The sequence below is a fragment of the Montipora capricornis genome, chromosome 11 (genome assembly GCF_036669925.1).
Source record: "Montipora capricornis isolate CH-2021 chromosome 11, ASM3666992v2, whole genome shotgun sequence".
Taxonomy (NCBI): Eukaryota; Metazoa; Cnidaria; class Anthozoa; order Scleractinia; family Acroporidae; genus Montipora; species Montipora capricornis.
Genome location: NC_090893.1, coordinates 28610485 through 28622984, shown reverse-complemented (window position 1 = coordinate 28622984; position 12500 = coordinate 28610485). Strand labels below are relative to the sequence as shown.

The 12500-nt window shown below is 39.6% G+C and overlaps 1 protein-coding gene and 1 long non-coding RNA gene across 6 annotated transcripts in view; one reads left to right on the top strand and one right to left on the bottom strand.

Moving 5' to 3' along the window:
- The window catches only part of LOC138023712 (uncharacterized), an 11988-nt gene extending 5144 nt beyond the window's left edge, over positions 1-6844 (bottom strand). The window contains exon 1 of one of the 2 annotated variants that reach the window (XR_011126753.1): positions 6290-6844. This is a non-coding gene — a long non-coding RNA (uncharacterized lncRNA). The remainder of the gene's footprint in view (positions 1-6289) is intronic. The other variant, XR_011126752.1, reaches the window with a different exon arrangement.
- Positions 1-12500, top strand: part of LOC138023711 (N(6)-adenine-specific methyltransferase METTL4-like) — a 49144-nt gene that overhangs the window by 32848 nt on the left and 3796 nt on the right. Inside the window, exons 8-9 of one of the 4 annotated variants that reach the window (XR_011126750.1) lie at positions 893-986; positions 8690-8978. Coding sequence is in view for 1 of the 4 variants with exons in the window: in XM_068870755.1 (XP_068726856.1) it covers positions 893-910 (18 nt within the window). In the remaining 3 variants the exon portion in view is untranslated. Of the gene's footprint in view, positions 1-892; positions 1657-3336; positions 3356-8689; positions 8979-12500 lie in introns of those variants that run through there. The other 3 variants (XR_011126751.1, XR_011126749.1, XM_068870755.1) reach the window with 3 other exon arrangements.

Here is a 12500-nt window from a genome sequence, read left to right as displayed (position 1 = left end):
GCAGCGAAGAGTTGGATTTACCTTCTTCTATTCTCGGAAGCTATCTTTGGTTCTCTTCTCGCCTCAAGCATGGTGATGATAATCGTAGCAACCGCGCACTGCGAGGTTACCCTGCTTATTGTATTTGAAGTTTCACAGATGTGAACAGAACCATAATGGAATAAAATTGAATGGAGTATGATAGCCTGAATTATACTTCAGTTGATCATAATCAACGTTGATTGTGAACACGGCTTTAATTACATGCAGATTGGTCATTTTATAATTTAGTTATGGAGTAATTATCTAAGACCATCTAGAGAAACTTTCGAAAGGTATTCACAAATGTACATATGCATGTAACTGAATACTACGTACAATTTGGCGGCTGTCAGCTTTTGAAAAAAAAAATGAATGAGCTCTGAAAGTAAAATTATATCTTAAGGTTTGTTATTATATACCCAACAAAATGACTCTATCGCTGTTTTTCCCTCCCTAAATTCGTTGTAAGGGGTGGGGTGGGATGGAGAGGACAATGCTTTTGGCACGCGTCCATCCCATGTTAAGTAAATTGAATTCATGCCAGGTGGTTTAAGGTGTGTTTTTTTTCCGCGCCAGGCTGCTTTGCTTTTGATGAAATCTGGTATCAATAATTTTATTACGGAAACAAAATAAACGTTTGATGTATCTTCCGTTTGACTTAATTAAAGTAGTTTGAAAATCTGGAGTGAGTGAAAAAGAGCTACTCATTTTGGCTATCTCATAATAAAAGTTGTTGAAAGGTAAAATTAACAAATATTTAAGTAATTAATGCTTTTCAAAAGAGATTTCAGAACACTGAAATTTGACGCGAGAGCTCCTTGATCTAAATACAAGGTCTGGGGATTTATGAGTCCCTTTATTTTATTTTCAGGTAGATTTGCTGTTTTAACGTGGTGTGTACAACGAATGTATATAGATACGCTTGTGAAAGAAGTTGAAGAAAAGCAAGGAGTTGTCTCCGTGTGGTAAGACAGTTAATTGTAACATATTCAAGTACAAAATTCTTGAACTTAAAGGTTATCTCAAGGAAAAATCTTAGCTTTTGGGCGACTGCTCTTAGATTCCAGAATATAACAGTCTCCAGGGATTACTTACTGCAATAAACCTGCACTTCAAATTCTTCATGTTAACTAATCTTAATTAACTTCACTAGCAAATATAAACGGCTTATTTGCCTTCAAAGCAAAAGCTTTCGGGTCAAGAGGACAGTCGGCCATAGCCGGAATTCTAAACTCAGATAAAAATCTCAATGGTTTGATAAGAAAACAGAAATTTGAGAATTGAAAAGATTTTCCTTTGATCGCCACTCGTACCTGTACGACACATGTATTGGCAAACTGCATGAAGTCCGGAAACCAGTATGTTGCCAAACATAGTTTAGTGATCCCTCGCTTTTTTGTAAAACTTGCGATTTTCGTTATTTTATAGTCCAGAATCAACCTGAGCTGTTTTCCAGAGGTGAATATTTAGTGTTTAAATGCTTTTTCACTGAAAAATGAGAAGTTTTTCTTTCGATTAAATCTTTTAAGCTGTGATAACTCGAAGAGCAACTACTCGTAGTTCTTTGACCTGGGTGGAACTCCATGCAAACTTCGTCTCTGACGTTCAAGTTCTTTTATACCCAAAACCTTACAATCTAACGTATATTTCTACTTGAAAAATATTCCTTTTCGTCGTCGAGGTCTATCTCAGATGCAAGCGATTCTACACTGACATGTTCCAAGTCTAACTTTGAAGACAAACTTTCACTGTCACTTGGAGCACTCGACTCGGAACTTGGAGAACCTTTTGAGGAATCAATGTGAACGGACTTGGTGCAAATCCCAGAGTCCTTCGAGTCCATTCCTTCCAGCACCGAGCTTAAAAACGCGATGTATTTCATAGCCAGTTTTAAAATTTCGTGTTTTGAAAGCTTTTTGTCGTGTGGATACGTCGGCAGGAGCTTTCTAAGTTCACCGAACGCCATGTTGACGTGATGTTGTCGCCATCTTTCTCGACTATTAGTAAAATTCCTCCGACTTTGGAACGGCAATTCCAAACCAAAGCTCACGGGCCTCCTTCGAATCGTTGTACCAAAATATCCTACAGGTGTTGATGCACTTCCGTGGCAATACGGCAAAGACCCAGACTTGCGATTTTTCGTGTGGCTTAATTTGTTACTCCAAGGCATTTGTCTTCTGTCGCGTGTTTGTGATATGTGGCTTTTCACGTGCAGGATTACTCCTGGAAGACCTCAGTTTACGATATCTGCCCTCCAAATCGACATATCACGATACAGATATGAAAAGTGAGCAGTTTGGCCTCTTATTTACCTTGCTTGCGTGCGATAAAAGCAGTGTCAGAATAACACGATTCAACACGTTGTACCTGGCATACTTTACTGCAAATAACAAGCTCTTGAGATAAGTCTCGCTATTTGTCAAAGCGATATCTCGATTTTCTTTGATAAATATCAAAATTATGTCATTCTGTACCAATCCGTCGTCATAGCGTATCATTTCGATCTAAAACCCTTCAAGGTCGGAATTAATCACACCTCATTAGTGTTCTGCGGATGAAAGGAAGATTGTCAGGTCAAGCGAATGGCAAGGACTTCTTCAAACGTTTTGCAAAGTTTAGCAAATTGATAGAAATAGCTGTAAAACAAAAGCGAGGTAAAACCTTTTTAAGGGTGGGACCGTGTTGGAATGAGCACAATGTTTAGTTTTTCCCTTGCGGATTTGAATGATCTTTGCTAATTAACAAATAATGTTCACGTTGACTCAGCATTTAAGCCAAAAAAAGCAGCAAAGTTGTTTGAGGAAGCCGCTTGCGTTTACCGCGTTTCTAAACAAATCACTTTATTCATATTTCAAGTGTAAAAGGAAAAAGGTCGAACTTCCACCATTGCAAACAATTGTTAAACGACTATATTAAGCTCTAAAATCTCGGAATTACTCTTGTTTAGGAATCTCATCAGATAACAAGCTTTTAATGGACTTAATATAATCTTTGCTAATCGTTTAAGGAGCTTGCTTCTCTCAACCTCGCTCCCACGACAATGGAGACCGTGAGAACGAGGTTGTGTTTCTTTAAGATTATTAGGATTATTTTGAGAGATCTTTCCTCTGCTCTTAAGCCAGTTTACGCATTCTTTAACGCGGGTCATTAAAAAGTAGGACGGTGACTCGGCAAATGAGTTTCAACAATTTTGAGGGAGTGTCATATTTGAAGGATTAACTCTACAACACTGTTTTACCTAACAGCAATGTTTTGGTGCCATATGAAACACCAATAATTACCGAACAAGTTGTATTCATCCATTTGACGTAATAGGTTACCATAGCAACAAAAGGCCATCTTAAAACTCCTATAGAATACATACTTAATTGACCGCTCTCCATAGGGACTTTTCAGGGAAAACACGGTAAACTAAACGATGGAAGGGAGCAACAACTGTTAAGAATCCCAACTGGCCGGAGGCAAACCGGTTGGCTATTTACAAGTGCAGCTGAGACGTTGAACCAGGGACAACCAGGAACAAATTCAGCGAGTGGTCAGAGCGGGTCTTGAACCCGGACTCACTGGATCTCAAGGCAAGCGCCCTAACCACTACCGGGCCACACTGCCTCACAAGATTTTATTTGTAAACGCGATAAGCGATAAGTAAGGAACTCTTTGCAAAGTTTCAAAATTTATCAGCCACCTTAAATTTTTCCAATTGTAAAGGTGGCTATGGATCCGGCGAAAGACTGACGCGCAAAATATCAGCATTGAGTGTACATACCGACGTTAGTCAACGCCAAATCTTTGTATGTATATTTCACAGTTATTAAATGAAGAAGAAGAGTGCACTAACACCATCATAGGCAGATGTGACCCACAGTAAAAGTTTAACACATCGTACTTTATCAAGCAAAAGCTTTCAAGTATTGTGTTCAGTGATCTGCGGACACTAAACAGCTTAACATAACTTATAGAGATTCATCTATGTTGCACTTGAGCTTGAAATCACAAAAAGAGATTGTAGCATACCATTTGCACCCTCTCTTTCTAAACGAGGCTTGGTGCTGTTCCCTCATAATGAGAAACAGTTTCGTTGCCATTCAAAATAAAATTCATTTTCATGATAAAGAACTAAGTCTTGCCGTGCTGATCTCTCTTTGGTGAACTCCATTTTCTTTGTTTCCAAAGCTTTCAGTATTTGATCGAGACCATTGGCATTTTCCGAGTTGGGCACAATTTACTTGCAAAACTTGCAAAACAAAATTTAGGAGACTTTTCTGATGCAAGAACCACAACATGCATGAATCGTGTGCACTCAATGTCCAATGTGGGGGTGCAGGGATGGCGCAGTGGTGAGAGCACTCGCCTCCCACCAATGTGGCCCTGGTTCGATTCCCGGACTCGGCGTCATATGTGGGTTGAGTTTGTTGGTTCTCAACTCTGCACCAAGAGGTTTTCTCCGTGTACTCCGGTTTCCCCTCTCCTCAAAAACCAACATTTGACTTGATTTACTTTCATTGTTAATTTCAGTTTACAGTGTCCCCAATTAGCGCTCCAGCGCTAGAACGACTAGACACTTAAATAAAGTTCCTTTCCTTTCCTTTCCAAAATGTCAACGGGTGCATTATTGTCGAGATTGCTTCAGTCTTAGGGCGCTTTCCTTTTGTCAGAACTGGTCGGCCAGACCTGTCAGTTTGCAAAGAAAGTGCAACAATTTGAAGGAATACTCGCATGATAATCCCTCGCATTGGCTTCTGGAGGAGTATATATCATCCTCGAAGTGTGTTAATTTGAAGGTGTTGTAGACCTGTAGACAGGTGTTGTAGAGTTAGTCCTTCCAAATGCCTGGTCTGGCCGGTCAGTTCTGTCAAATACACCTTATTCCAGTTTCATTGTAAACTGGCTCGCTTTCGAATGTAAAATTCAAAAGAATATTTAACCTTGAACGAGGTCAACAGGGCCACTTTGCAATCAAACAAAAGAACACTAAAATGGCGGCCATTTTGGAATATGGTGGGAGGATGTTTACCGCCTTTCCAAAACGGCCGTCAATCGAGCCTAGAACGATAAGAGGTCTTTTTTTTTTTTAATTCTCTGCCTTTTCATTGACAGAGACATGTTTATTTCCTAGTAACCGTGAACCGAGATAAATTTAATTTGAACCGTGATATCGGGAAGTTTGATCATCGAGGCATTCGCGACACCGCCGAGACTTGTCAAGACAGGAATTACAAAGTTGATACAATCTTTAAACTTGTCGTTTATCCTCTTCTGATCGAAAATTAGCCAGATTAAAAGATTCATTTTAAAGTGAACTAAAACGGGAAGGATGGCTGATGATCTTCTGTGGGTTGATATTTCATTTGCGTCTTCATGATTTTAGTTCAATCGCTTTGATGTTAATTAACAATTAATAAACCATATACTGTGTTCGGTCAATTAAGGTGGCGTTTTAACTCTCGATTTCTTTGCTGGCGTTCTTAGGTGAACGAATTTTCCAAAATAGACTCTGTCATGAATCTTGGCGTAATTGTCATGCCTTTGTGCATATTGACTGTTAAAGCACCAATTGGAGCATATTGAACGTGCATTCAGAAGTCCCCCTACATAGAACCTCCTCTCAGAGATTCAGTAGTGAATTGCAAATCCATTTTAAGTTAGCTTCTAGCTCTGTAACCAAGTTATCTTCCAAAAGGTCGCATATTCATAGTTTGAATCTTCTGGTTGTTCAAACACAGGAGTTGTTTGGTTTGAGTGGTTGCATCTGGGTTACAACTTTTGAACATATAAAACTATGGGACTTTTAAATTTGGTTTATTGAATTCGCCCATACAATCTTTAGCCTGGCGAGAAGTAAACAGAGTCTTGGTTACCCGTAACATTACTTTTAAGAAAATCCCTCGTCTGTCAATGGTTAAACTTAAGTTTTGCGTTGCATACAAAGTACGGAACATTTAATGCGGATGCGGCATGATCTCAGCATTTATTTTACGACTCTTACGAGTGTTTTTCCGGCCGGGTTGACTTTCTCTATGGTAGTCTAGTGTTCAACCAACCAAAGCAAGCGGTCGACATATTGTGTTGAATTCAATATTTAGGCCATAATTGAAATATGTCACGAATGACTGAAGCGGGAGATTCGCTCGCCCGTGATCCTCGCAAAAATGCGCTCAAGAAGCAATTTGTACCTCGTGCTTTTCTGATTTAATGAAATTGAATGCCGCATGTTTGCTTTCCTAAGGAACGTGAGCTTAAGCATATTTAAGTCCAATTTTTAAAATACCTTTCAGCATATATCTCTTTAAAGGACAACGACTTCCAAACCAAAACAATATTTGCTTCATTTCCTGCTCATCTCTCAGCTTGTTAATCAACTTATCTCTGACTCTAAGAAGAGATAACCTTTTAAGACAATCTCATTTTGCGTCATTTTCCGGGGTAATATATATCCTTATTTACCTCGCGTCCTATTTAAGTATTAGTTTTATCTATCGGTCGCATCTCTGTGAAGTTGTGGTATTTCCCTCACCTTGTCGCCTCTGAGTCACTCCTACATCATTAAAACACGTGTGAAATTCGCGGCACCACAGGCAACCCAAGATCAGTACCGGTATTAGAAACTTTAAACATGACCCGCCATGATCTGCTTGAAGACCTCTCTTTGAGAACCCGTGAAGCTCTGTTTGCTTCACTTTAAGCCCTTGTTTACCCTGAATCCCGCATCGTGTCTATCATTTTCTTAACAGTTCTTCTGAAAGAAATAGAATCCTTAGTGAACACAGCTCTACACCGTGCAAGCGGCGGACATTTCTTCGTTGATTTCATCGTCACGCTCAACTTAGCCTGAATAGCTGACGGTATTGGTGGCGCGGGAGAATGGGGAGGAGCGGTCCTCCCCATTCTTCGCGCAGCTTCGCCGCTCGATATTATGAATACTGTCTCGAACGTTTGAAAAGCCGTGGTGGAGCTTTGTGGCGCTGTTAGTGCTCGTTTAAGTGCGCGCTTAGTTATGTTCAAGAGCTTTTGTCCGAGTTGTTCTTGTAAAGAATATTATCCACTGATTTCAGAGCATGAAACAAAATGTTCGAGGTTGAAAGCCACAATAATGTTAGAAATGTTGGCAGGAAGCAACCCTAACGTGTTGCCAAATTGACTCTTTGGGATTAAATTTCGACTGAATTCAAGATTAATTTTCTTAGCCTTATTGAAGTAAAGCTACTTTACAACATCTCTTAACTGAAATACTTCTTTAGAGTCAGCGAATTCAGCTAACCACAGGTTTCTTTCATTTGAGTAGTCACAGTTTCTTTGGATGTCCAATTGACTTTTCACGGGGGAGAGGCTCAGTATGGATTGCGACAAGCTTAATTGAGTAAATACTAGTCAGATTAACCAGCTTTGAAAATACATTATCGACATTACTGTCTAAACGCATTTAGTACTTCGATCTTAAATAAACACAGAATATTAATTAGGAAGTTACTTTTATCATAATATTGCCGTGCGCTTAATTAACTTTCATCGTGTTGATAGTTTTTTTAGCTGCTTTTAACCTCGATAGACGTAGGTGAAGCAAATCGGTCTATTTTCGTCTTAACTTACGACCTAACCAAAGAATCACAAAATAACAGATTGGTGTTTAAGCAATTAGTTCAAATTTTGATAACATTATTATTCCTTTACAATTTCACGATATCCGCCATTGTTATTGACCTCTGGCCTGGTTTATTTTTGGATGTCTCCATTTATACAATCCTAAAAAAAACAGTCAACAAGAAAGCACGGCTATACGCTAGTGCTATGGTAAAAACACGCTCCTTCGATTTAATTTATTCCGGGTATTTCGTTTAAAATCCATTCTCCAAATAAGGCCATTAACAACTCCCCTTCCCCCCCACCCCCTTAGAAAAATATGATCAAAGTACTGACATAATAACTGCCCTGGCAATAGCCAACCAGTAAGAGTAAAATTCCACTCAGAAGAACATCACAGAATCAAAGAATGCCGACTAGTTCACCCTTTCAGAAATGACTTTAGCATTACTCTCCACAGCATGTCATCCTTGCCGGGAGGAGGAGGTGTGTGGATATGAAATAAATGACCCGTGTTTGGGTTCACAGGGAGCTCCGCCGGAGAGATTTTAAAAGCCAATATTTGACTTGATTTGATTTGATTTGCAGTTTCCCAAAATTGTAGGGCATAACTTCCCTGCTATGTAACCGTAAGACTAAAATCCCTAGGGTAGCGGGGAAAACGGAGTGTTGAGAGGACCCGCCTTCCGCCAGTGTGTCTCGGGTTCGATTACCGGATTCAGCGTGTTAAACATGTTTGGCCGTTGTTAGTTCTGAACTCTACCCTGGGAGGTTTTCCTTCGGGTATTTTGGTTTTCCCCCGATCACTATAAAACCTTTTCTTTTAATATTTTTTAAGCCGTTATCAAATCGTTAAATGTCTTAGTGCTGAAAATTCTTTCGACGTTGTTGACTAGTTCCACTGGTTTACTTGGAACGCGTGAAAACTTTCTGCTCCAGATTCACAGCCGCCTGTAGATCATTTCAGTTGTTGTCTTGGAATCTGGTGCTCAACCAACGGAGTCAGCGGTGTCTTGTTCATAGCAGCCTCAGTTTTAAAGCGAGTTTTTGTGTTGCTGATTTAAATTAATTAGCTTTATCATACACGCAGGGTTTCCAAAGATGCGCTGAAATCGGACTCACAGCGAACAAGTACACTCAGAATTGTTCGCTGTGAAAACATGAGGGTCTCAAATTGAAGATGCGCCATGAGTTTATACAATGTATGTGTACAGCATTACAAAGAACATCACAGCTCAAAGCTATCCGCAATCCTAGTCTGCAGATAAACATGTACAGGAACCAGAAAGCAGCAAAGTAATTTGGTGGACCTTGAATATTAGCTCAGAGACTAGGTCACTGCTGTCATCCTCAGAGCGAGGCGGAACCATGAAAGCGAGGTACTGCTGCGTCCAATACCCTTGCAATTGTGTGTATTTCTTGCTTGTTTGGGTGTTTTTAGTTCGTTGTAGTCGCTTTATTGTTTGACCTGGCCATTGAGCTCGATTAGCTCTGCTACTATTCTTAATGTCCTGGTATCCATTTTTTTGTCCTTGCCTTGTACTTAAAATTAATTGTTTTAAACAGTTTTTCTGTAGGAGTTCCAAATAAAGTAGTTGTTGAATTTTTCAGCTTTGATAGTATATTTGTACTTTACGCTAAACTGTGCCCTTAATCTTTTGAAACGCTGTCAGTGACAATTTTGCACATCAAGTTACCTCCAAATTTTTCTTTTACAGGCAAAAAGAAAATGTATTAACAACCTCTTTTTTAAGTCTTAAGGTTATATAGTCGAGCGCAAGTGATCAGTTATTTGGGAAAACTGCAAATCAAATCAAGTCACAGAACGTTAAAGCAGTTCAAATAAAATGTTAGTGTTTCGTGAGAGAGTGTCAATTAACTCCAAGTGCAAAGTCGCTCTTCTTTAGAAATGAATGAATCGCTCAATATCTTCATCATTCTCATATCCTTGGGCTCTACGAGTTTTATATTTTCAGTCAAAAAAATTAAAATAAGCAATCAACCCCACTGCGAGCGGCGTTGTTGACAGTGCCCCCCTCCCCGGGGCTAACCCATTTTAGCAAAAAGCAAAATGAAACTTTACCCGACAAATGGGGTAATGAGGTCACTTAAAAATGACAAAGCCATAATGCGGTCGCCTTGCTGTAACACGCGAGCAGATGTAATACCTCATTGCAGGGAAAGACTTGAAGACTCCACGTTTACCAGCCTTTTGACTATTATATAGTATTCTATTCTATTCGTTAAGTGTAAAATTTATTCAGTTCAATGTTTGCTTAGGCGAGAGCAGTTAACGATGTTGTTATCGAGACTAAACGGACTGTTTACTCAGATTTGCTATGATTTCTAATGCGCGTGAGTTAATTTAGTTATGTTTTGGCCCCTTCACACCAAACACATTTAGCTGAGTTGTCGCCAAGATGGCTCATATTTAAGAGAAAAGTAAACATATTTACGGCAGTCTATCTGGTCTATTAATTACAAAATATGATCTTGAAATTTATAGCAAAGGCTTATTGAAAGAGACTGCGGTTTGAGTATTAACAAGTAGAGAATTGTGGGAAGGTATACGGGGCAACGAGGTTCGCCTTAACTGGCAAACATTTTTGAGCGGACAATTAAGGAAAATAACTACCCTACAGGAATTCCGGGACGAATAAGTCAAAAGCCGCTTAAGGTATTTCATCTGCTTGTAAGCGGCTTTGCGGCAGATATCTATCGCTGAGGAAGTATGCTTTTCCTTTTTGCGTGTGCCAAAATTAATAAACAGATGACTCCGTGTTAAGTCGTTTCCGAGGTTATGGAGAATTTTGTGTGTATTTTTGTGACAAAGAATTAGTAAATTTTCGAGAGTGTGGTTCAATGTTTGACGTTTTGGTTTGGCGGTGGAAATGTCGGACCGCACGCGTGGACAATAAAGCAATTTGTTAATTGTTATTATTACAAGAGCTTAGGGTCGTATTAAGACAAAGACCTCGATTGTATCGTAGATAAAAGCACTGTGAACTTAAAGCCTAACAGATGAAGAAGTAAATCACAAACGTGATGAAGAAATCTCGTGTTAAAGAGCACATTCGGACGAATATTTCTCTAAAGGCGTTTCAAAATTGCCAAACTGCGTGGGGAATTCCATTTCGGCCATCTTCGGTTGGACGAACGTATTTCCTGTCTCCGCGGGGCAAAGACTATCGTTTTCTTGAATCACGAAGCCTGAACGCCAAAGAAAACGCGTTTGTGACGAAGAAACGAGAACATTTGCGACAACAGAATGTTAACCTGGCGTTTTCAGATCTTAGGGAGATTTTACCTACTCATCCACCGGATAGGAAGTTGTCAAAGGTAAACATCTTGAAGACAACTATAAAGTATATAAGGTTTTTGGACAGTTTGCTGAAAAAGATGGATGGATTGGAGCAGGAAACAGGCGCTTTCTGTCGTGGCGATGAAAAGAAATCCGGTTTTCCAAACGGGACAGAGATTAAGGAACCGATTTTCGAAAATGTCGTTCATGGAACAGACGGAGACTGAGAAATTCGCAAAAACTAAGAAGGGAAATTATGATAAATAATGCTGTTTTTCGATAGAATAGGTGTATGTGTATCTTCGTTTTAGCTTCGTAATAACGATAACAAAGTCAATTTGTGCACTACGTCCAGTATCCCGAATTTATGCCGTCAAATTCACATAGTTGACGAACTGAAAAGATGCTCGCGAAAGAGGTTTTGATGAAGATGTATCTTCGGATAATTCAGCTGCTTTGCGGGACAAGTAGGGAGGAACTTTATTAGCTGAGTTTATCAGAATTAAGTAGCGTAATTACAGGATTATTCTTGTTGACAAGTATATATTTTTTCAGTTTCTGTTTTTCAAATTTAAGCCAACAAATTAAAAGTTTAATTTTTTTTTTCAGAGTCATTGGTTTATCAGCGAGGCTATTTTGTAGGTGCCGTCTTTCAAATTGAGTTAAATTTCTTGTTATGGTTATTACTGATAGCATTATCTTAAAGCTATAAAAACTCAGCAAGATATGGCGACATATTATATTCTGTTAAGAAATGTTTTAGTGCCGGTTGTTCCATTAAGGTGGGCAGACACGAGGGGTCATGTTGCAGGGACAAAAAACTCGTGTGGTGCACACTAAGGCAACATGTGCACACACATGAAAATGTTCGGGTACATGTCGTAGGGATATATTGCAGCGACATGTCCTCTCGTGTGAACTTCACGGGACACGTCGCGGCGAGAAAATCACCCCCAAATTGGTGTTGCACAATCCTAAAAGTATCAGTTCACACGAGGGGATATGTCGCTGCAACATATCCCTGGGATATGTACCCGCAAAATTCTCATGCACATGTTGTGATTTTGTCCCTGCAACATGTCCCCGCTACCCCACCCTAATACATGTCTCCCGAGCGTGTACTACACGCGTTTTTGTCCCTGCTACATGTCCCTGTAATATGACCCCTCGTATCTGCCCACCTTTAGAGTTTTGCTGGTTCTTGACGAAACTGCCTTCCGAGTCATTTTTATTTTTAATCTTCATTTTAATTATGACCGATCATGGCACATTAAGGCTTTTGATCGTCAAAAACCGTGTCTCGACTAGGACAAGAGCATGATGAGACAAGCATTTGTAGAAATTCGTGAGCCAAAATTACCGTTTTTTTTTTCGAAATACGAGCCCATGGGGAACGGTGTCTCCGTGTTGAGTTTTGTGATCTAAGGAGACACCGTAATTGGACGAAAGTAAAGATAGGGAGTTGCTTTAGATTGGCTAACAACAAAGTCGTGAATTTTTGCAAAACCTCTTGTTGGGCCAAGTATTTTAAAATTTGTTTGGAATGGCTACCTTGGGATCCATCAAAGAATACAAAAAAGTCCTAGGGCTTCTGCAAAGT